This window comes from Selaginella moellendorffii, unplaced genomic scaffold, assembly GCF_000143415.4.
Source record: "Selaginella moellendorffii unplaced genomic scaffold, v1.0 SELMOscaffold_38, whole genome shotgun sequence".
Lineage (NCBI taxonomy): Eukaryota > Viridiplantae > Streptophyta > Lycopodiopsida > Selaginellales > Selaginellaceae > Selaginella > Selaginella moellendorffii.
The window spans coordinates 1,270,839-1,289,506 of NW_003314299.1; the positions used below are offsets into that span (position 1 = coordinate 1,270,839).

Consider the following 18,668-nt stretch of genomic DNA (forward strand, 5'->3'; position numbering starts at 1 on the left):
TTGGTTCTTCCAAGCCAGGGACGAAGGAAAGGACAGATTACTTGGGCGCGAGAGGCATCTGTACGTGTGGCAACTAGCTATGTGCTCAAAACGCGTATGGAGGCGATAGAGTGGTGTGTGCAATTCGCAAAACACGAGCACTTTTCGTCCGGTTAAAGATCGCGCCGCCCGCGTTGTCCACGTGTCCTACGGACAGAATATTTATAAGAAGATTCCTGGAGATGCATCATGGGGTTAAATGTCATGGCCATCATGTTTTTATTTTATGACCCATTCGATGGAGTCATACTTTAATCTGAAATCATTGTCTTTCAAAAGTCTTCAGTTCTCAACAACGCACAAAAACACTTGCATTTTTTTTTCCATCATCAGTCTCATGTTTCAAGAGGGTGCATGACATAATCTGAGGTGTTATCATTGAAAACTATAATTTACTTCCAGATCTTAAATCATATCCCAGAAACAAATATAAAATCGTAATCTATTATCACTACTCCACCATGAAAAGTAAGTCACTAAAGGCTGACCTGAATCAGAAGATGAATGAACAGCATGACATGACATGTCATGAACTCATACTATGGCCATTGTATGTATATAAAAAGTACATAAGTTAATCAATCAATAGAAGTACGACACGTGGACTACGTGCGGACGTGCGCGGCGGGGGCAGTGTCCCAAAGAGAGCGAGGTAGCTTTGTTTCTTCCTGGGCATTACTTTATCATTTTTGCTTTACCTCCGCGTGGTAAAAAGCGGTGAAAGGGTTAAACCGTTCTCCCACTGCTTTGCATTTTTGTGTGTGTGGGGAGTAGTGTGTCCTTGTAACACAGTAGCGCCTCTCCCCGGCTAGGGTTTAGTGAAGCGCGCTGCCAAGAGGAAGAAGCGGAGGAGTAAGCAAGGGCGCGGCGCTAGCTCGCCACTCCATCTCGCGAATCTATCTATCCGCGCGACGAATGGTGTGCCGAAATCCGGTAGGGTGGGAGCAGCAGCAGTGATTCTCGCATCGGCGCCCTGGCTGGGAGATTTCGGGCGGCGGATGGGAATTCCGTGGCGCTGAATCCATTGGATCGGCCACGGATCAGGTGGATCGGCAGGACAAGACTTGTTCTAGAGCCGCGGCAGTGGCGGCAATTTCTTGCTCTTGGTCCGATCTGCCAGAGCTGACGGGGTTTCCAATGCGTTGCTGAGAGTGGTACGGAAGGCCGTAGTTCGGAGAAAATGGGATGTATATTTTGCTTTGGAGGAGGCAAGCAGCAAGAGAGCCGGGTTGGAAGCAAGCCTGGAGCTCGGACGGCTCAACAGGCACCTGGGATCGTGGAGAAGGAGAAGTCTCTGGCAAAAATTCCCTCCGGTAAGATCGCTGGATGCCTAATTTTTGTTCAAGTTTTGGATGCCAGATCTCATGTCTACGTTTCTGGCTTTTCTTCCGTTTTTTTGCTACTATAGATAAGGTGAAGCCGGCAGCTTCTTTGGATCGCAAGAAGGAAAATGCACCTGGAGATTCCACTCCAGCCATTGCTGCTCAGACTTTCACGTTTCGAGAGCTTGCAGCAGCCACGAAGAACTTCAAGGCCGAGTGTCTCTTAGGTGAGGGTGGTTTTGGGCGAGTGTACAAAGGACGACTGGAGAATTCGGGACAGGTTTGTGGATTGGTTTTGTAGAGCGGTTTTCTTATACGTTTGTTGTTGTGAATTCAGGTAGTCGCTGTGAAGCAGCTGGATAGAAACGGATTGCAAGGCAATCGAGAGTTTTTGGTCGAGGTTTTAATGCTGAGTTTGCTTCACCATCCAAACTTGGTCAACCTCATTGGATACTGTGCAGACGGTGATCAGAGATTGCTAGTTTACGAGTTTATGCCGCTCGGGTGTTTGGAGGATCACTTGCATGGTACGATACTTTCTCTTCGTCTTGACGGGCTTACCTTCCTCTTGCTTTTGCTAGATATTCCCCCGGAGAAAGCCCCGCTCGACTGGAACACGCGCATGAAGATCGCGGCTGGTGCTGCGATGGGTCTAGAATATCTGCACGACAAGGCCAATCCGCCGGTGATTTACAGGGACTTCAAGTCATCCAACATTCTTCTTGACAACAATTTCCACCCAAAGCTCTCCGACTTCGGGCTTGCAAAGCTCGGCCCTGTCGGTGACAAGACGCACGTCTCAACGAGAGTTATGGGGACTTACGGCTATTGTGCACCAGAGTATGCGATGACGGGACAGTTGACATTAAAGTCGGACGTATACAGTTTTGGAGTCGTGCTACTAGAGCTTATAACAGGTAGAAAGGCGATCGACAACTCAAGACCAGCTGGAGAGCACAATCTTGTGGCCTGGGTACGCAGCTTTGCTACTTTTAGTACTGACGATGTGGCAAAGCTTGTTCTGACCGTTGTTTTGTTTTCATCCAGGCAAGGCCCCTGTTCAAAGACCGGAGAAAGTTCCCGTCTATGTCGGATCCGCTGTTGCAAGGCAGATATCCAATGCGCGGCCTGTATCAGGCTCTGGCAGTCGCTGCGATGTGCCTCCAGGAGCAAGCGGCCACGAGACCACTGATCGCCGACGTAGTCACCGCTCTAAACTATCTCGCCAGCCAGACATACGACCCCGGCGTTCATCCTCTCTCTAACAGCAGGCTGACGCCACCCTCGTCTAGAGAGAAGCGGGAGAAGGACAAAGAGAAAGAGAGGAAGCTGTCACTCGCAACTCCTGCTGCTGCTGCTGCTGCTGCTGGTGATGATCGCGGCAAGAACAATGGCGTGCATTCTCCGAGCGTCACAGCCAAATCGTCCGCAAAGTCATCTCCAAACGTCCGTGTGAAAGACGAGGACAGTCCCAGGAACTTACTGGAGGAAGCCAAGCTGCACGATAGCAGCAAGCAGCGAGAGGCGGACGACTGGGAGATGTACGACAGGAACTCGATGAGCCCCAGCCGCACCAACAAGATCTTCAAGGAAGGATTCAAGATCTTGGATCACGACCGGGAGAGAGCGGTGGCGGAAGCAAGGATCTGGGGGGAGAGCTACAGGGAAAGGAAGCGAGGCAACACACAGGGTGGTGGTGGCGGCGGCGGCGGCAGTGGTGGTGGCAGTGGTGGTGGTGGTGGTGGTGGCACCGATTGCTAGAGCGAGAAGAGCAGAACGAGCGAATTTTGTCCTCTGAGCTGATGCCTCACGAGCAGGCCAGGTTTTAAAATTTACATTTCTCTCCCTCTCGCTGTTACAGTGATCTTTTCTTTTTTGTTCTTGTTGTATAGCTTCCAGAGCTCTTCTAAGTTCTCCGAGCGGCTATAGCTTCCAGAGCTCTTCCAAGTCCTCCGAGCGGCTATAGCTTCCAGAGCTCTTCCAAGTTCTCGGCTACTTTCAGTGGTGCCAGGGAAAGCCGGACGTGAACTGGGCCTCGAGCTTCTCGTTGGTCTCGTACAGGATGCTGTCCTCGATCTTATAGTCGGGCTTGAGATCGTCCAGTCCCTCGAGCATGAAGTCGGCCTCGTCGATCACTTGGTGGAAGTCGATGGGTGGCGGCGGGGGTTGCAGAACCGGGACCACGATTCGAGGCTGGTGATTGAGAGCTTGCGGCGATGACGATGACACGATGCTGCCACTGGGGGATTTCTTAAACTTGAGCTTGACGACGCCCGCGCGGCTACTAGGAGCTCTCTCCGTCTCGACTTTCGTCCGCTTCCTCTGGTGGATTTCTTCCAAGCTGTCTCTCCGCGTGGACGAGGATTTGTCGCCGCTTCTCGAGAACCTGGAACGAGGAAAAAGAAAAAGAAAAAAAGCATGAGTTTCTTTCTCCATGCTCGAAGTCGATCGATCGCTGCTGTGAGAAAAAGTGAGCTTTGTTTTTTACCTCTCGCGGAGTATCTTGAACGCTTCCTTCGTGGCATACGGCTGGCCTGTCTTGGGATCTTTGTACCTGCGCAAAGACGCAAAAAACAAAACACCAGATTTTTGTCCCAGTTTTCGCTTGTCCTTGCAAAGAAGAGAAAAAATGACTCACCTGGCTGGCTGGCCTGTTACAACGCATAAAGCTTTCTCGGGATCTGGCGTAGAAAAAAAGAAAAGGAAAAAACAAGAGAGAAAGTGAGAATCGAGGGTGAAAACGAGAAAGAATGAGAAAGGAGAGTGATTCGTTTACACGGCTTTGCTTTGGAGTTAATGGCGCTAGGAAGCGTGCTCACTTTGGTGAACTCCAATATATTGTATCCTGAAAGTGTGAGAGCGTTAAACAAAGACGATCTTTGAAAATGCTCGAGATTGCAGTACCGCCTTTGGAAATGAATCTGACTTGAGGACCATTGTACACCGTTTTCTGTATGATTGCCTTCTTCTTAACCTCTTCTTCTCGAGCGAGCATGCGTTCCAGAGACTGTAAATTGATAACCTCTGCGTTCGTAATGAATGAGTCGAGAAAAAAACATGGAGTGAATGTACCTGTTTGAGCTGCCTCGAGAAGCATGTCTTCCTGAGACATCTTCTTCTCTTCTTCCCGTTTTCTCTTCACTGGCTGGATAGAACAGCGAAAACGAAAAAAGCAAAAGATCAGGCAAGACGAGAGAAGTCTTGCATGAAAACTGAAATCGTACCTTGGGTGTGGTTTGCAAAGCTGCTTTGGCGGCTCTCTCAGCTTGCCTCGCCACAACGGACACTCTCGTGGATTTTCTGATGATCCTCTCGCTTTCTCCATCGCCATCCTCCTGATCACTCGGCCGGGGCGGTGCCTTTTTCTTTGGCTTCGGCTTGTCTGTGCGTGCAACGTTTTTCAGTAGAAAGCTGACGCTCTTTTTCTTCTTGTCCGCCCCGGGCTTCTTGTAGGGAAACTTTCTCTTCTTTTTGACAACCTCTCTATAAAATGGAAAAGAAAAGAAAAAAACGCTAAGAACTTTTCTTCGAAAAGAGAAAGAGTGAGAGAGCTTACTTTTCTTCTTTAACTTCGTTTTCGGATTCAGGTCCCTGCAAAAAACTCATACCAATATCACACGAAAAATAAAAAGCAAAGAATGCGAACCTCGTCTTGATCAAAGTCACTGTCGAATTCATCAACCTCTTCTGCCTCTTCCTGATATTCCTTATCATTGTTTTCCTGCGAAGAAGCAAAAATTAAACGCTCTAGAGCACAATGTAGCAGTGATCATCACCTCCTTGAACGCTTCCTGGCCCCAAAACGAGTTATCCGCCTCAACCTCATCATCCAGCAGCTTCGTGAGCCTAGAAATCCGATAAAAAATCGGGCAAATCTTCCCAAAAACCCCCACCTCTTCCCTCGCGTCGCCCGCGCCGAGCGCGGCAATTCCTCCATAGCTCAAAATCCCAACAAGAGCCCTAGATGCAACGCATATTCTCCACCGAAAGTCCACTTACCAGAATATCCTCCGGACCTTCCGTGCGGCAGACATACGTTAGCATATTCTCCCAAAGCTAATCTTAGCCGCTTGTGATTGGCCACCGCAAGATAAAGACGCCGCACGCGGCAGGAAAACCGCATCTGCGGCGCCGCACGATCGGACGCACGCCACGAACTGGCGGCAAAAAGCCAACTGTGCGTTTGCTCCACACACATTCTCCCTCTCTTCTTCTCTCACATACATTCTTGTTTGCCACAGAGCTTTCGGGGAGTATCCCTCTCTTGGCTATGGCGCAGGGTTAGGGTAAGAGGCAGTGTAGGTCTTCGCGTCTTCGCGTCTTGGCGCCTTTGGCGGCTCTGGTGCTGGCGCTTTCGCGGATTAGCTTCTTCCTCGCGACGCGAATCAGAGGCGCTGGTGACCGGCGCTGCGTTTGCGTGTGATTCCAGGTGAGAGCGCCAGATCGATCGCTAGGGTTTGAATCTTCCGAGAGTGACAACAGAGCTCTCGGCAGTTATTAGGTTCTAGATCGTTTCGCGGAGCTTGGAATATCGTTCTAACGTTTTTGTGTTCTAGGATGCGCCCAAGGCAGCTAGAGTTCTAGCGAGCTCGGCTTTGGGTCGTTTTTTTTTTTACTTCTTCTTGCGCAATGGCTGCTGAGGGGCACATTCACGCTCATCACCAAAATGTGCACAGTATGCACGTCGACGACACGGATGAGGTGGGAGAAGAGATCGAGGGGGTAAACCATCTCCATCCTCACTCTCATATGCATATGCACGAAGACCACGGGCTCCACGATCACCACCACGACATTGAGATCGAGGACCAAGACGACGAGGAGCAAGATGGCGAGGGCCTGGACGAGGCGGAGATGCATTCCGATGGTGGTCACCCCGTAGAGCCTCCGGCGGCTCTCACCGGACGGTCTCATGCCACGACCCAGCTCACGCTCTCGTACCAAGGAGAAGTTTATGTCTTCGATACAGTTGCTCCAGAGAAGGTACTGTTTTTTGCTGCTCTTCATTCGTTCTCGTGGTCTCCTGGTGTCATGATCAACTAAAAACTTGATTTTGATCTTCGGTTTTGGCAGGTCCAAGAGGTGTTGCTACTGCTGGGAGGCCGGGAGATACAGTCGAGCCTCCCTGGAGCGAGCATGCCCGGGCACCACTATGGGAAGGTAATGCCACTGTTCTCGTATGTATATTCGAACCAAGTGTCAATATCTCTGGGCTTACAGATCGCTTGGAATGAAAACAGGGCCTTTCGGAACTCCCGTCGCGAATGAACATGCCGCAGAGAATCACGGCGCTCACGAGGTTCCGGGAGAAGCGGAAGGAGCGCTGCTATGACAAGAAGATCCGCTACACTGTTCGCAAGGAAGTTGCACAGAGGTATTGAGTGTGCGGTGGAACTGTTGTGCTTTGCCTTTCATCAATTAATACCAATCTCTTCTTGTTTTTTGTGTCTCTTTTCTCGGCAGAATGCATCGGAAGAAGGGTCAGTTCGCGTCCTCCAAGGTACTCCAGGAGGAAGCGGCAGCCAAAGCTAATGGAAGCAGTCCTCCAACACCTGGACAACCCACTCCACCGGGTGGTGCTCCTCAACCAGAAATCCTGTAAGTCATCTGGCCTTTTGCAACTTAGTTTCCTCATCTTTTCCTTTCTTTGTTCTGTCTCTAGATGCACACATTGTGGCACTGGTGAGCGATCGACACCGATGATGAGACGAGGCCCCTCTGGACCGAGGACCTTGTGCAATGCCTGCGGATTAATGTGGGCCAATAAGGTAGACACCCGAGTTCTCTCTATAATCCCGGTTTCGCTCTTAAAAACTCAAAAGCCGTTTCAGGGTGTCTTGAGGGACCTCTCCAAAAACGCACAAGCACCAGGCTCCGTTCTCCAGATTCCCACTCTTACACAAGTAAGCTCTCGAAAGCTCCTCCAAGGTTTCCATTTTTCTCTTAAGTTTTCCTCTCGAAGTTTCCATTTTTCTCTCTTCTAACTTCTCCTTGTTGTAACAGAGTGAATCAGAAGGCCACAAACCTGACCCAGCCTGAGATACAAAGCATTGTTCTAAAGCGAGAATAAGAACTCCATACAAAGCAAAGGAACGAGAAGAGGTGGGTGATTCGCTGTTTGATGCAATATTGTACACGAATGTGTTCATAGAAGCATACTTAAAATTATAGATTCTCCTGTTCTTGCTGTAACTTGTTGCCATGAAACCAAATGTACTAACATGGAAAAAGTCAGTTTCCATGGTATCGATTGTAAAAATCCTTGATACAACCTTATTGGAGTTGGAATCGAAGCGATTTGTTTTACGGCGTTGTGGTGGTCTCAGTCTCTGGCCCAGACTTGAGATCGAACTTTTCCTGGAGTAGCGTGAGAACTTCTGCCAGAGATCTCACCTTGAAAGTGGGGCGTTGGAGCAAAGACAGATGCGAGACGATGTATTTGTCGTCTTGATCTAAGAGACAAGTCGCTGTTCCAGCCTTGTTGCCACAAACAATCTACAAGAACTTATGAAATTCAGAAGCAATAGATCGAAATCGAGAACTTACATCATCTTTTGGATGGTCTCCAACCATGAGAACTTCGTGCGGGGAAACTCCCCATGCGCTACAGATGTGGAGGAGCGGGGCCGGATTTGGTTTGTATGGACGGAATTCTCTGCTTAGAGCTGGGCTAAAGTGTGGTTTCTGCGAGGAAGTGAGTAATTAGCTACGATCGAAGAGAGAAAAGGATAGAGTACCTCGAATCTGGCATGGAAGTAATCGACAGCAGCCTTGACGTTGCGAGTGATCAATCCCCTCCTGCGATTTACTGCTCAAAAACTTAGGGAAGAACTAACAAGCTTCACGTTACTTACTTGAGCTTCTTCTCGTCGATGAAGTCACACAGCTCCTTCGCTCCTACACACACAAGAACAGAGAACTGAAATTTCCCGAATTGGAGCTTGTCCAAGCCAAATTCCAAATCCAAATCTGTGAGCGCTTACCAGGCATGAATTGGAGCTTGTCCAATCCCTCCTTCTCGTACTCGGCAATCGTCGCATAGGCGCGCTGCTGCTCCTCCGGGCTCCACTGCTCAATCTCGTGCAAAATATCGATCGCCTTGTCCGAGCTCGGCTGATGCCGGCTCCCCAGCACCGCCCTGTACAGCGCCGGGAAATCGATCACTGGAATCGTGAGAGTGCCGTCCATATCGAAGACGACGCCGCGCAGTGTCCCGCGCAATGCGGGCAGCGCCATAGCCGAAATTCGCATAAACCCTAAGCTCTGTTTTCTAGGGTTTTTATGGGCCTCTTCTTTTTAGGGTTCTAACGATCCAAGATTTGGTGGTATTCCATTTCGAAATGTAGCCGGCCGGCGCGGCTCCCGCCAAATCGCCGTCCAATCGCCGCAATCCACGTGCCTCCTTTCAATGTGGGCGGGAAAATATCGCAACGAGGAAGCTTTTCGGCTATAGGGTTTTATACCGTGTGGCGGTTTAGGAGGGAGCGTTACTTGGAGGCGCTCAATCGATTCCTCCGCGAGCTTGCTAGCCTTGCTCATTTCGGTCCCGCTGCTCGTCCGAGAATTCCCAGGTGAGATTTCTAGTGTCGGCGGCTTCGATCTGTTGCTAAGCCTTGCAAATCCAGGAAAATGTATGTCATCAAGAGGGATGGGAAGCAAGAGGCCGTGCATTTCGACAAGATCACCGCCCGGCTCAAGAAGCTGAGCTATTCCCTCAATCCCGACTACTGTGATCCCGTGATTGTGGCACAGAAAGTATGCGCTGGGGTTTACAAGGGTGTTACTACCAGTCAGCTGGACGAATTGGCTGCCGAGACTGCGGCTTCCATGACTACAAGTCATCCTGACTATGCAATTGTAAGCTAGAAGCTTTTTCTCGTTTGTTCTGCAAGCCTTTTTCTTTGTCAGTTTACTTATAGTTTTCACAGCTTGCTGCCAGGATTGTTGTCTCGAATCTTCACAAGAAAACTAAAAAGTCCTTCTCAGAGACGTAAGTTTTCTTCGAGAAGTTCTCTATTGTCTAACCAAAGCTGGGCTATCAGTGTGAAGGAGATGTACAGCCACGTTGACGAGAGGTCTGGACTGAAAGCTCCTCTCATTGCTAATGATGTCTACGATATCATTATGAAAGTGAGTATTCCCGTCATTGGTTCTCCTTTTCTGTTCTCATCAGTTTCTCTTTCTCTTTTCGTCCAGAACGCGGCGAAGCTTGATAGCGAAATCATCTATGACAGGGATTTCGACTATGACTACTTTGGATTCAAGACGCTCGAAAGATCATACCTCTTGAAAGTGAACGGGAGAGTCGTCGAGCGGCCTCAACACATGCTCATGCGAGTATCTGTAGGCATACACAAGGAGGACATTGAAGCTGCAATCAAGACGTACCATCTCATGTCTCAGCGTTGGTTTACCCATGCCTCACCAACACTGTTTAATGCTGGGACTCCTCGGCCTCAGGTTGGTTGCTTCGTGATTCTCCTTTTGTAGTTTACTTCTCACTGTGACTTCTACAGCTTAGTAGCTGCTTCCTCCTCTGCATGAAGGAGGATAGCATTGAAGGCATTTATGATACCCTGAAGGAGTGTGCAGTAATCAGCAAGTCAGCCGGGGGTATCGGCCTCTCTGTCCATAATATTCGCGCCACTAACAGTTATATCCGTGGAACGAACGGCACGTCGAACGGGATTGTTCCCATGCTTCGAGTGTTCAATGATACCGCTCGCTATGTCGATCAAGGGGGAGGCAAGAGGAAAGGTATCATGTACAGCTTTTCAACATTTATAATCATCATTATTACTTTTGTTTCGTTTTTTACCACATGCAGGAGCTTTTGCGATCTATTTGGAACCGTGGCATGCAGATGTGTTTGATTGGCTTGATCTTAAGAAAAACCACGGGAAGGTAGTGTCTTTTTGTGCTGCAATTCATTTTTAGTTTCTTGCATCAACGTACAGGAGGAGAACCGTGCCCGTGATTTGTTCTATGGCCTCTGGATTCCTGACCTTTTCATGGAACGAGTTAGGAGCAATAGCGATTGGTCTCTGTTCTGTCCGAACGAGGCTCCTGGATTGGCTGACTGCTGGGGTGAGGAGTTTGAAAGCTTGTACACGAGATATGAAAGGGAGGTCAGTCTCCTTGCTCTACTTCTTTTATGAGCTTAATTTTTGCGGTGTTTATCAGGGGAGAGCTAAACGTTCCTTATCAGCTCAGAAACTTTGGTTTGCAATTTTGGAATCTCAGATGGAAACTGGCAATCCGTACATGGTTTTTAAGGTGTGAAGTCAAGGAGTGTCTTCTTATTTCTGATGCTTTTTTCCGTTTCAGGATACTTGTAACAGGAAGAGCAATCAACAAAATCTGGGGACTATCAAGTGCTCAAATCTCTGCACTGAGATTGTGGAATATACCAGTCCCTCTGAGACAGCCGTGTGTAACCTTGCATCCATTGCGTTACCTCGGTTTGTTCGTGAACAAGGAATAAACTCGGAAACGAAACTGGTCGGTAGCAAGGGATGCAAAAATAGAGTTTTTGATTTCCACAAACTGGCTGAGGTAACACAGCTTTCATCATTCTCTAACATCAACTTGGAGATTGTTTCCAGGTGACAACAGTAGTGACTGAAAACTTAAACAAGATTATTGACATCAACTACTACCCAGTTGACACAGCAAAGCGCTCAAATCTTCGACATCGTCCAATTGGGATTGGTGTCCAAGGATTAGCTGACGCATTTATTCTCCTTGGGCTCCCATTCGACTCCGAAGAGGTACAACGTTTTTTTCTTGTGGCCGTCTTACGTTTTCTCTTTTACAGGCTCGTGATCTGAACAAAGACATTTTTGAGACGATCTATTATCATGCCATGAAAACGTCAAGCGTTCTGGCAGAATTATATGGAGTTTATGAAACATATCCTGGAAGTCCAGTCAGTAAGGTTCGGGTAGTGAGTATTATCTTTTTCTGTATCAATGCTTTGTCTTTCCAGGGAGTCTTTCAACCAGATATGTGGAACGTTATACCCTCTGGTCGTTGGGATTGGCCAGCCTTGAAGGAAATGGTCGCCCGCCATGGAGTACGCAATTCCTTACTTGTTGCTCCAATGCCGACAGCATCAACAAGCCAAATTCTTGGAAACAACGAGTGTTTTGAGCCTTATACATCCAATATTTACACTCGACGCGTTCTAAGGTATGCCTTCTTTCTGTATCAGCTGTGATACTTATGTTGCCTGCTACAGTGGTGAATTTGTTGTGGTTAACAAGCATTTGCTGAACGATTTGACCGATTTGGGAATATGGACACCGGATCTGAAGAACAAAGTAATGGCTTATAATGGCTCCATTCAGAGCATCGAAGGGATACCGGACGACCTTAAACAAATATACAGGTTTGTTTGTGGACAAGTTTTTATTCTTTCTGAACCAAGTCAATCAGGACTGTATGGGAGATCAAGCAACGGACGATCGTTGATATGGCTGTGGAACGCGGAGCATACATTGACCAAAGCCAAAGCCTGAACATTCATATGGAGCAGCCCACAACGACCAAATTGACTTCACTACACTTCCACGCATGGTCAGGGGTAAGGACAGTCAGCATATTAGCGTTTTCTATGCCTGTCTTCAACGAAATTAATTTCAGGGCCTAAAGACTGGTATGTACTATCTACGATCGCAAGCTGCTGCGGACGCTATCAAGTTCACTGTCGATACGGCCTCGTTAAAGGTAGGATTCTATTTTCTACGGTTTTATCTAACCTTATCTTCTGTACCAGAGTCCTGCAAAGGCAACCGACGAAGAGCTATTAGCGCAGATGGTCTGCTCACTCGAGAATCGTGAGAACTGCTTAGCGTGTGGTAGCTAGGTGCATGGTTAGAATGTGTTTTACGCTACGTAGGCCAGCAGAGCTCTAACTTAGTGCTCAGTAATCTACACTCGAAGGCCTGTATATGATATTTGAGGTAAGAAATCCTGTTCCGAATTTTTGGGATCCATTTTGGGTGTGAGCGTTGACGCCAGTTACAGGTGACTAGAAAGAAGAAACTGATGCGTTTATTCTTATAAAACTGTCCTCTTTGGGGTTTTAATCGCTCTATTTCACGCAGCGTAGCTCAGCGGTCATCGTCTCTGTGGGTGTGAACAGTAATAACCTTGATCGGCCTCTCTGTGAGTATACTTACGTCTTTCAATTTTCGTTTCTCATCTAGTTTCTTAAGCAGCGACGAAGATGCGATTACTGGATCTGTCGGCCGTGAGGTACGCCCAGCGACTGACAGTAGGACATAGATCTGTCTGGTTAATTTCTCCGTGGAGAGTTTAGATCTCTCTCACACTCATCAGAAAGATGGAAGGCTTGAGCAGAAGTGAGCCTTCAGATTCAAGGGGGTTTACACAGGATACAGGCCTCCTGGTGAACGATGGCTCGAAGCAGACAAGCACGTATCAGCTGTTGTCGACTAGCACAGAATCAGGGAAGCATTTTTATCGATACGTTGTTTGGTGCGCCCTTTTGGCATCTCTGAATTCTGTGCTACTTGGATATGGTATGTGTTTTGTTTCTTTACTTAGCATTGAGTTTTAACTTTGTGTCTTCCAGACATTGGTATCATGAGCGGAGCAGTCTTGTTCATAAAGGAGGATCTGAAAATTCATGAGCTACAGGAAGAGGTTCTGGTAGGCTCGCTAAACTTGATATCTTTAGTCGGCGGAGTTTTAGCAGGCAGGCTTTCGGACTCCATTGGCCGAAAGAAAACAATGGCAATAGCTTCCGTCATATTCTTTCTCGGAGCAGGGGTGATGGGGCTGGCTCCAAATTTTGGTATCTTGCTGGGTGGTCGTATAGTGGCAGGGATAGGAGTAGGATTCGGGCTTATGATAGCACCAGTCTACACTGCAGAGTTGGCACCAGCAGCAAGCAGGGGTGCTTTGGTTTCGTTTCCAGAGATTTTTATCAACGTGGGAATACTACTGGGATACATTGTCAGCTACTTACTGTCGGGATTGTCTGCGGGACTCAGCTGGAGGCTGATGCTCGGGGCAGGATGCATCCCAGCGATCGTTCTGGCTGTTGGTGTTCTTTTCATGCCAGAATCACCGAGGTGGCTCGTCATGCAAAGCAGAATACCCGAGGCGGAAGTGGTCCTTCTCAAGACCTCGAGAAGCAAGCAGGAAGCGGATGAAAGGCTGGCGGATATAATGGCAGCCGCGAAGCTCAACCAGCAAGCCGGCAAGAGCCAAGGCGAAGGAGTCTGGAACGAGCTTCTGTGGCCGGTTCCATCCGTGAGAAGGATGGTCATCGTGGCCTTGGGTATCCAGTTCTTCCAGCAAGCCTCAGGGATCGACGCTCTCGTATACTACAGCCCAGCGGTCTTTAACCAGGCCGGGATCACAAGCAAAGCAGGAGTTCTGGGAACCACAGTGGCAGTAGGATTCACCAAGACGGCTTTCATTCTCGTGGCAACATCTTTGCTAGATAAAGTCGGCCGGAGGCCACTGCTTCTCGCGAGCAGCGTCGGGATGGCGGCATCACTGGCGACAGTGGCTCTCGGCTTTGTCTTCTACGACAGTTCCATGGATCCGAGCAAGCATCGCCACCTTCCAGTCCAGTCCACAGCTAAATCCCCCGGAGGAAGCTCGGACGTAGCTCTAGCTCTGATCATTACCGCCATTTGCGTGTTCATGGCTTCCTTCTCGGTGGGATTCGGGCCGATCAACATGGTTCTAAACTCCGAGGTGTTTCCTCTCAGGCTCCGAGCTCAAGCCGTGAGCCTGGGACTGCTCGTCAACCGGCTGGTTAGCGGCACCATCGGGCTTACGTTCTTGAGCATCTCCGAGGCACTGTCACTGGCCGGGACGTTCTTTCTCTTCGCGGGCATCGCGGCAGCGTCGGTGGTGTTCATCTACTTTCTGGTTCCCGAGACCAAAGGGAAGAGTTTGGAGGAGATCGCTGGGATGTTTGAGCGGGAGGGGATGCTCGCTGGATCGCCAGAGCTTGTGGAGCTTTCTTCATCCGCGGCGGTGGCGGGAGGCCAATCTTTCAAGTACGAGGACGTGGGGAGTGCTCCTCACGAGCACTTGGAAGTGGAGGGTAGCCATGAAGAAGGTGGTGGGCGGCTTGGGCAGCAAGGAATGTATGATGAAGAATCTCACAAGAAGCTGCTAGCTAAAGTCAAGTTGATTGCTGCGAAACAGGGCAATGTTTGAACCAAGTGTTTGGGATGATTCAGAATATGGGTGTTTTTATTTTAACTAAATTGTTAAATGAAATTCAAGTTTTGTGTTGATAAATTGTCGGCCAGGATTCCAAAGACGTTTTCATAAAAGATATAACAAATCAAAAGGTAATTGTGTGCAATTTAAAAGGTGTAAATAAAAGTATTGTCGGGATTTATTATCACATGTCATATACGACTGACATGCGGTTAGGGTTTGACTAGACTTCCATGCACGACCTCCCAACATTGACGGGAACACAACCACGGCAGCAAGTATTATGGAACCAGAGGGAATTGCTCATTGAAGTAACACAGATGGAAACATATAGCAAGTGCTTGAATGGCAATTTCCCTTCTCTCCCAAAAGTCCCATGGAAACATATAGCAAATGCTTGAATGACAACTTCCCTTTTCTTCCAGAAAGTGTCATGTTAAACGACACCCATACTAAAGGGGAAGAAGATGAAAACCCCATCTTTACCGGGCAACTATCTATCTATTTATATTTACATAATCCCCAGTTTTATTAAAGTAGCTTATAGACATACACACTAGTGCATTTCATTTCATGCTCGCTTCTTGAGCTCGGTGAAAGGATAGACCGAAGAGGTACCGCTGATGAACGCATCCCCAAGCTTGAACGAATCGTAGTGCAGGAAGAAATCCGCAAACAAGATCCTCGTAACCAACACCACAAAGTTCTTCCCGGGGCACTGCTTGTTGTCCACGCTGGGCGAGCCCGTCTCGGGGCCATTCGACCAGAAAACATGCTCCAGCAGGCGCTGCCCCTCCTCCCCCATGAACCTCCGAGGCTTGAACTTCTCGGGCTCCTCAAACACCACCGGGTCGCGCGTCACCAGCGGCTGGTACCCGTACAGCATCTCCCCGGCCTTGATCTTGAACGCCTCGACGTGCGTCTCAAGGACAAAGTCCACCTTGGCCTTGCCGTACTGCGACTGTACCGGGGGCTCGATGCGCAGCACCTCGTACACCGTGGACTGCAGCAGCGGCATGGCGCCCAGTGCCGCGGCGTCCACGCCGCCGCGGCCCACGGCACGCCGCACCTCCTCCCGCAGCTCCGCCTGCAGGTCAAACTCGTCAAAGTCGCTCACATTCTTGAACAGCGCGGGCCACAGAATGGTCAACCCCCCGAAGGTGTTGAAACATATGAAGAAGACGAGGTTGTGCAGGGCCTCGTCGGGCTCGATACCGTGCGGCACCGCGAGTGACACCGCGCGCTCCCCGTTGGCCTTAAAGAAGCGCACGATCTTCTGGTACTCGGGCGCCACGATGATGAAAGGTATGGGCGCGGTGTGGAGCAACGGCTCCTGGATCACGGCGGGCAGGCCCGCGTTGAGCACCGGCGCGATCTGCGGCGCGATCCACAGCTTGATCCCGGTCTCGGTGAGCGCATTCCCCTCGGTTGCATCCTTGTCCAGCACCGTCTTGGTCAGGAAACGGAGCGCGATCTTCCCCAGCACAGGGTTGAGCTCCGGTGGATCATCCGGGAGCAGCCCCGAGACAAGTCCGCCCAGCAGCCTCCCGGACTTCTTCGGCTTGTTGAGCTCGGCGTCCCACTCGGCATATCCGGCAGCCGCTGCCGCACGGAGCTCCGGGATCCAACGGTCGTGGTTGCTGCTGAGGATGTCCATGCAGTACGACTTGAGCTGCGCATGCTTGGGCTCCTCCTGTCCGAGATAGGACAGCACGCGGTAGCCGCCCGTGAATCCGGTGCTCGGGACGTAGGTGCCGGTGAACACATCCTTCTTGCTCACCTTGGTGAGATCGAACAGGACAGGGAAGCTCTTCTGATCCAGCAGCGCAATGACTTTGGAATCGGGGAAGAAAGGTGGCCCGGGGGGCATGTTGACGCGGAAGACGGTGCTCCCGTACTCGTCCCTCCGCTTCTCGAAGAAATTCTTGCCGTAGAAACGGTCCAGCCGATCCAGCACGGAGCCGAGTATGGGTGCGCCATATTCACCAGGCACGTCGCGCTTCACCTCCAGGTTCCTGTCGTTGCTCATCACTGCAATTGATGCAAAGAAGTGAAGTGTGAGCTGCTAAGAACACACTACTTGAGTACAAGGTGTGTTTGTGTTGGGCACAAGCTCGGGGCTTTTAAGCAAGGTGGTCTCTATAGTATTTCCTCCAGCATGAAGAACGTGGGTGCAAGCGACAGATATCATCCACAGGGACCAAGCTTACAGAATCAGAACGCTGTAATGTAAGACAGCTTTCTTCAGCTGTTTGGTGGGATGTCAACTAGATACGGACACTATGCGTTAATTGTCCACCTTCATCCGGTCTCAGGATTCCTTCCCGCCTTTCAATACCCAGTTCACGTCAAGGACCTGAAACTTATCTTCAACATGGTGCTTTGTTGTTCTTCTGCCTCCTCAAGCATGAAGAGCCTGGGTCCAAACGAGAGAGGTCATCCACAGGGATCAAGCTTAAAAGCCAAAATGAAAACAGGTAACAAGCAATACAATATACAGGATAGGCCCCTCTTGTATATCTTGGTAAGATGTCACGGTCAGTTTGTTATTCCTCCAGAAAAAAACGTGCAGAGAATAATTGTTAAAATATTATAGAATGCATTTCAATAGTTTAGACTTTTTTTAGGTTTTTCAATTTTGTAAAAGTAATTAAGCAACATAAAAAAGTAAGTATGCAATATAAAAAATTAATTGCTACATGTTGCATGTAGCAATGTTTGGTTTGCTTAATAGTAATGTTATTATTACTTATTAATCCAATTGATCAAATAAAGTTTATAGTTATAAGCAATCATATTGCATATCAATCATTAAATGATAGAATAAAAAATAATATACTAGAAAAAGTTTAAGAAAGTTTATAAATTATAAATACAAGATTAATCTAAATGAATAACAACCATTAGATAATTGAACATTCTAGAATATCCAAGTATATTTTAAATATATTCACTACCAGGCTTTATGACGAGTTTGAAACATTTACATTCTTAATATCACTTTAATTACTTATGCAAACCAATTACTACTTTTTAGGTTGGACAAATTGTTTTTGGAATTTCTTTTGTTCCTCATAAATTAGATTACTACTGATGGATTGTTGGTTAGCGGCAGCATCGGGCTCACGTTCTCTAGCATCTCCGAGGCACTGTCACTGGCCGGAATGTTCTTTCTCCTTGCCGGCATTGCGGTGTTCATCTACTTTCTGGTCAAAGGAAAGAGTTTGGAAGAGATCTCTGGGATGTTTGAGCGGGAGGGAATGGTTGCTGGATCGCCAGAGTTTGTGGAGCTTTCTTCATCCACGGCGGTGACAGCTCTCAAGTATGAGGACGTGGGAAGTGGAAGTGGATGGGAGCCATGAAGAAAGCGGGGGGCATGTTGGGCAGCAACGAATGTATGATGAAGAATCTCACAAGAAGTTGCTAGCTAAGGTCAAGTTGATTACTGCAAAACAGGGTGATTTTAATTCCTATGTCCAGTTAAGTAACTATTATTTATGCAATCATACCTCATAAATTAAATATTTTCTTGAATTAACAAAGTAGTTTCTTTTTATATATTTTTCAATTATTGGAACAGAATCAATAATGTGTATAAGCCATTTACCGAGCCACAATGGTGCGACTGGTGAAGCCACCCGGTAGTCATAACGTCGTGCTGCTGCCAGGCCACAACTGGCTGCAGGTGAAACCATTCAGCCTGTGGTTATGTTCATGTCCCAGCAAATGGTGCACCTGATAGCTCCTCTAGTTCTGCCGCGACCATGCATGAGAAGATTGATTGACCGCACAGCCATTCTGATATTTCGGTGTTTTGATTTGCGTTCTTTCCTCGGTGAGTGATATCTTGTCTTTGAGCGCAATCAGACTTCGTGTGTAGGATCTCCTTCAACGGAAGTGGTGAAATCTTACTTTCTTACCTGAGGCCTGTATCATTCATGAAGAATAAGTATAGGTATATTCTCTTCTTAAAGATCGTGTACGCATGATTGATCAAATTGGTTGCATAGATTTTGAAGCAAGTTGTGAAAGTTGGGCATACTATCATGACAAAAGAGCCATTCTCTTTGTGATCATTACAGTTCTGGTGAGAGG

At 48.4% G+C, this 18,668-nt stretch overlaps 7 protein-coding genes across 13 annotated transcripts; 4 read left to right on the forward strand and 3 right to left on the reverse strand.

The window, feature by feature from the left end:
• Positions 1–774: 774 nt before the first annotated feature.
• On the forward strand, positions 775–3,334 carry LOC9658658 (probable serine/threonine-protein kinase PBL7). Of its 3 annotated transcripts, none has more exons than XR_002993387.1 (5): positions 775–1,352; positions 1,448–1,641; positions 1,699–2,334; positions 2,409–3,183; positions 3,254–3,334. XR_002993387.1 is itself a non-coding variant. In XM_002978662.2 (5 exons), exons 1-5 carry the CDS (start codon positions 1,220–1,222, stop codon positions 3,120–3,122), a joined length of 1,623 nt encoding a protein of 540 aa, XP_002978708.2. In that variant the 5' UTR covers positions 775–1,219; the 3' UTR covers positions 3,123–3,208. The 3 variants fall into 3 exon arrangements, 2 of the variants coding, with proteins under 2 accessions (XP_002978708.2, XP_024539611.1); XM_002978662.2 differs by lacking the exon at positions 3,254–3,334 and having other exon boundaries at positions 1,699–1,888; positions 1,943–2,334; positions 2,409–3,208; XM_024683843.1 differs by lacking the exon at positions 3,254–3,334 and having other exon boundaries at positions 2,409–3,208.
• On the reverse strand, positions 3,174–5,305 carry LOC9658659 (SWR1 complex subunit 2). Its single transcript, XM_024683849.1, has 11 exons — positions 5,255–5,305; positions 5,138–5,207; positions 5,008–5,082; positions 4,918–4,952; positions 4,586–4,844; positions 4,434–4,506; positions 4,266–4,385; positions 4,138–4,206; positions 4,000–4,042; positions 3,850–3,915; positions 3,174–3,747 (listed from the first exon to the last, which is right to left on the reverse strand). The coding sequence occupies exons 1-11, from the start codon at positions 5,296–5,298 to the stop codon at positions 3,360–3,362; spliced, it is 1,242 nt and encodes a 413-aa protein (XP_024539617.1). The 5' UTR covers positions 5,299–5,305; the 3' UTR covers positions 3,174–3,359.
• A 188-nt stretch (positions 5,306–5,493) lies between these two features.
• LOC9658984 (GATA transcription factor 24) lies at positions 5,494–7,553 on the forward strand. Of its 3 annotated transcripts, XM_024683579.1 has the most exons (9): positions 5,494–5,538; positions 5,603–5,790; positions 5,918–6,344; positions 6,435–6,521; positions 6,602–6,735; positions 6,825–6,959; positions 7,024–7,129; positions 7,184–7,264; positions 7,365–7,553. In XM_024683579.1, the coding sequence occupies exons 3-9, from the start codon at positions 5,991–5,993 to the stop codon at positions 7,398–7,400; spliced, it is 933 nt and encodes a 310-aa protein (XP_024539347.1). In that variant the 5' UTR covers positions 5,494–5,538; positions 5,603–5,790; positions 5,918–5,990; the 3' UTR covers positions 7,401–7,553. The 3 variants fall into 3 exon arrangements, with proteins under 3 accessions (XP_024539347.1, XP_024539346.1, XP_002978709.1); XM_024683578.1 differs by lacking the exon at positions 5,494–5,538 and having other exon boundaries at positions 5,548–5,790; XM_002978663.2 differs by lacking the exon at positions 5,494–5,538 and having other exon boundaries at positions 5,548–5,790; positions 7,193–7,264.
• Positions 7,465–8,627, reverse strand: LOC9658660 (haloacid dehalogenase-like hydrolase domain-containing protein At2g33255). Of its 2 annotated transcripts, XM_024683581.1 has the most exons (6): positions 8,345–8,627; positions 8,216–8,258; positions 8,099–8,159; positions 7,908–8,045; positions 7,634–7,856; positions 7,465–7,577 (listed from the first exon to the last, which is right to left on the reverse strand). In XM_024683581.1, the coding sequence occupies exons 1-5, from the start codon at positions 8,610–8,612 to the stop codon at positions 7,665–7,667; spliced, it is 702 nt and encodes a 233-aa protein (XP_024539349.1). In that variant the 5' UTR covers positions 8,613–8,627; the 3' UTR covers positions 7,465–7,577; positions 7,634–7,664. The 2 variants fall into 2 exon arrangements, with proteins under 2 accessions (XP_024539349.1, XP_002978825.2); XM_002978779.2 differs by having other exon boundaries at positions 7,576–7,856.
• Positions 8,628–8,680: 53 nt separating this feature from the next.
• LOC9658985 (ribonucleoside-diphosphate reductase large subunit) lies at positions 8,681–12,358 on the forward strand. Its single transcript, XM_024683575.1, has 17 exons — positions 8,681–8,932; positions 8,987–9,218; positions 9,290–9,351; positions 9,404–9,491; positions 9,558–9,821; positions 9,878–10,118; positions 10,189–10,265; positions 10,319–10,489; positions 10,545–10,637; positions 10,689–10,916; positions 10,967–11,131; positions 11,179–11,298; positions 11,350–11,552; positions 11,602–11,751; positions 11,799–11,946; positions 12,006–12,089; positions 12,139–12,358. Exons 2-17 carry the CDS (start codon positions 8,991–8,993, stop codon positions 12,226–12,228), a joined length of 2,412 nt encoding a protein of 803 aa, XP_024539343.1. The 5' UTR covers positions 8,681–8,932; positions 8,987–8,990; the 3' UTR covers positions 12,229–12,358.
• A 1-nt stretch (position 12,359) lies between these two features.
• Positions 12,360–14,651, forward strand: LOC9658661 (probable polyol transporter 6). 2 transcript variants are annotated; one of them, XM_024683576.1, is made up of 4 exons: positions 12,360–12,389; positions 12,470–12,530; positions 12,584–12,907; positions 12,961–14,651. In XM_024683576.1, exons 3-4 carry the CDS (start codon positions 12,709–12,711, stop codon positions 14,565–14,567), a joined length of 1,806 nt encoding a protein of 601 aa, XP_024539344.1. In that variant the 5' UTR covers positions 12,360–12,389; positions 12,470–12,530; positions 12,584–12,708; the 3' UTR covers positions 14,568–14,651. The 2 variants fall into 2 exon arrangements, with proteins under 2 accessions (XP_024539344.1, XP_024539345.1); XM_024683577.1 differs by lacking the exon at positions 12,360–12,389 and having other exon boundaries at positions 12,450–12,530.
• A 432-nt stretch (positions 14,652–15,083) lies between these two features.
• Positions 15,084–16,669, reverse strand: LOC9658662 (allene oxide synthase). Its single transcript, XM_002978780.2, has one exon. The coding sequence runs from the start codon at positions 16,600–16,602 to the stop codon at positions 15,145–15,147; it is 1,458 nt and encodes a 485-aa protein (XP_002978826.1). The 5' UTR covers positions 16,603–16,669; the 3' UTR covers positions 15,084–15,144.
• Positions 16,670–18,668: the final 1,999 nt, after the last annotated feature.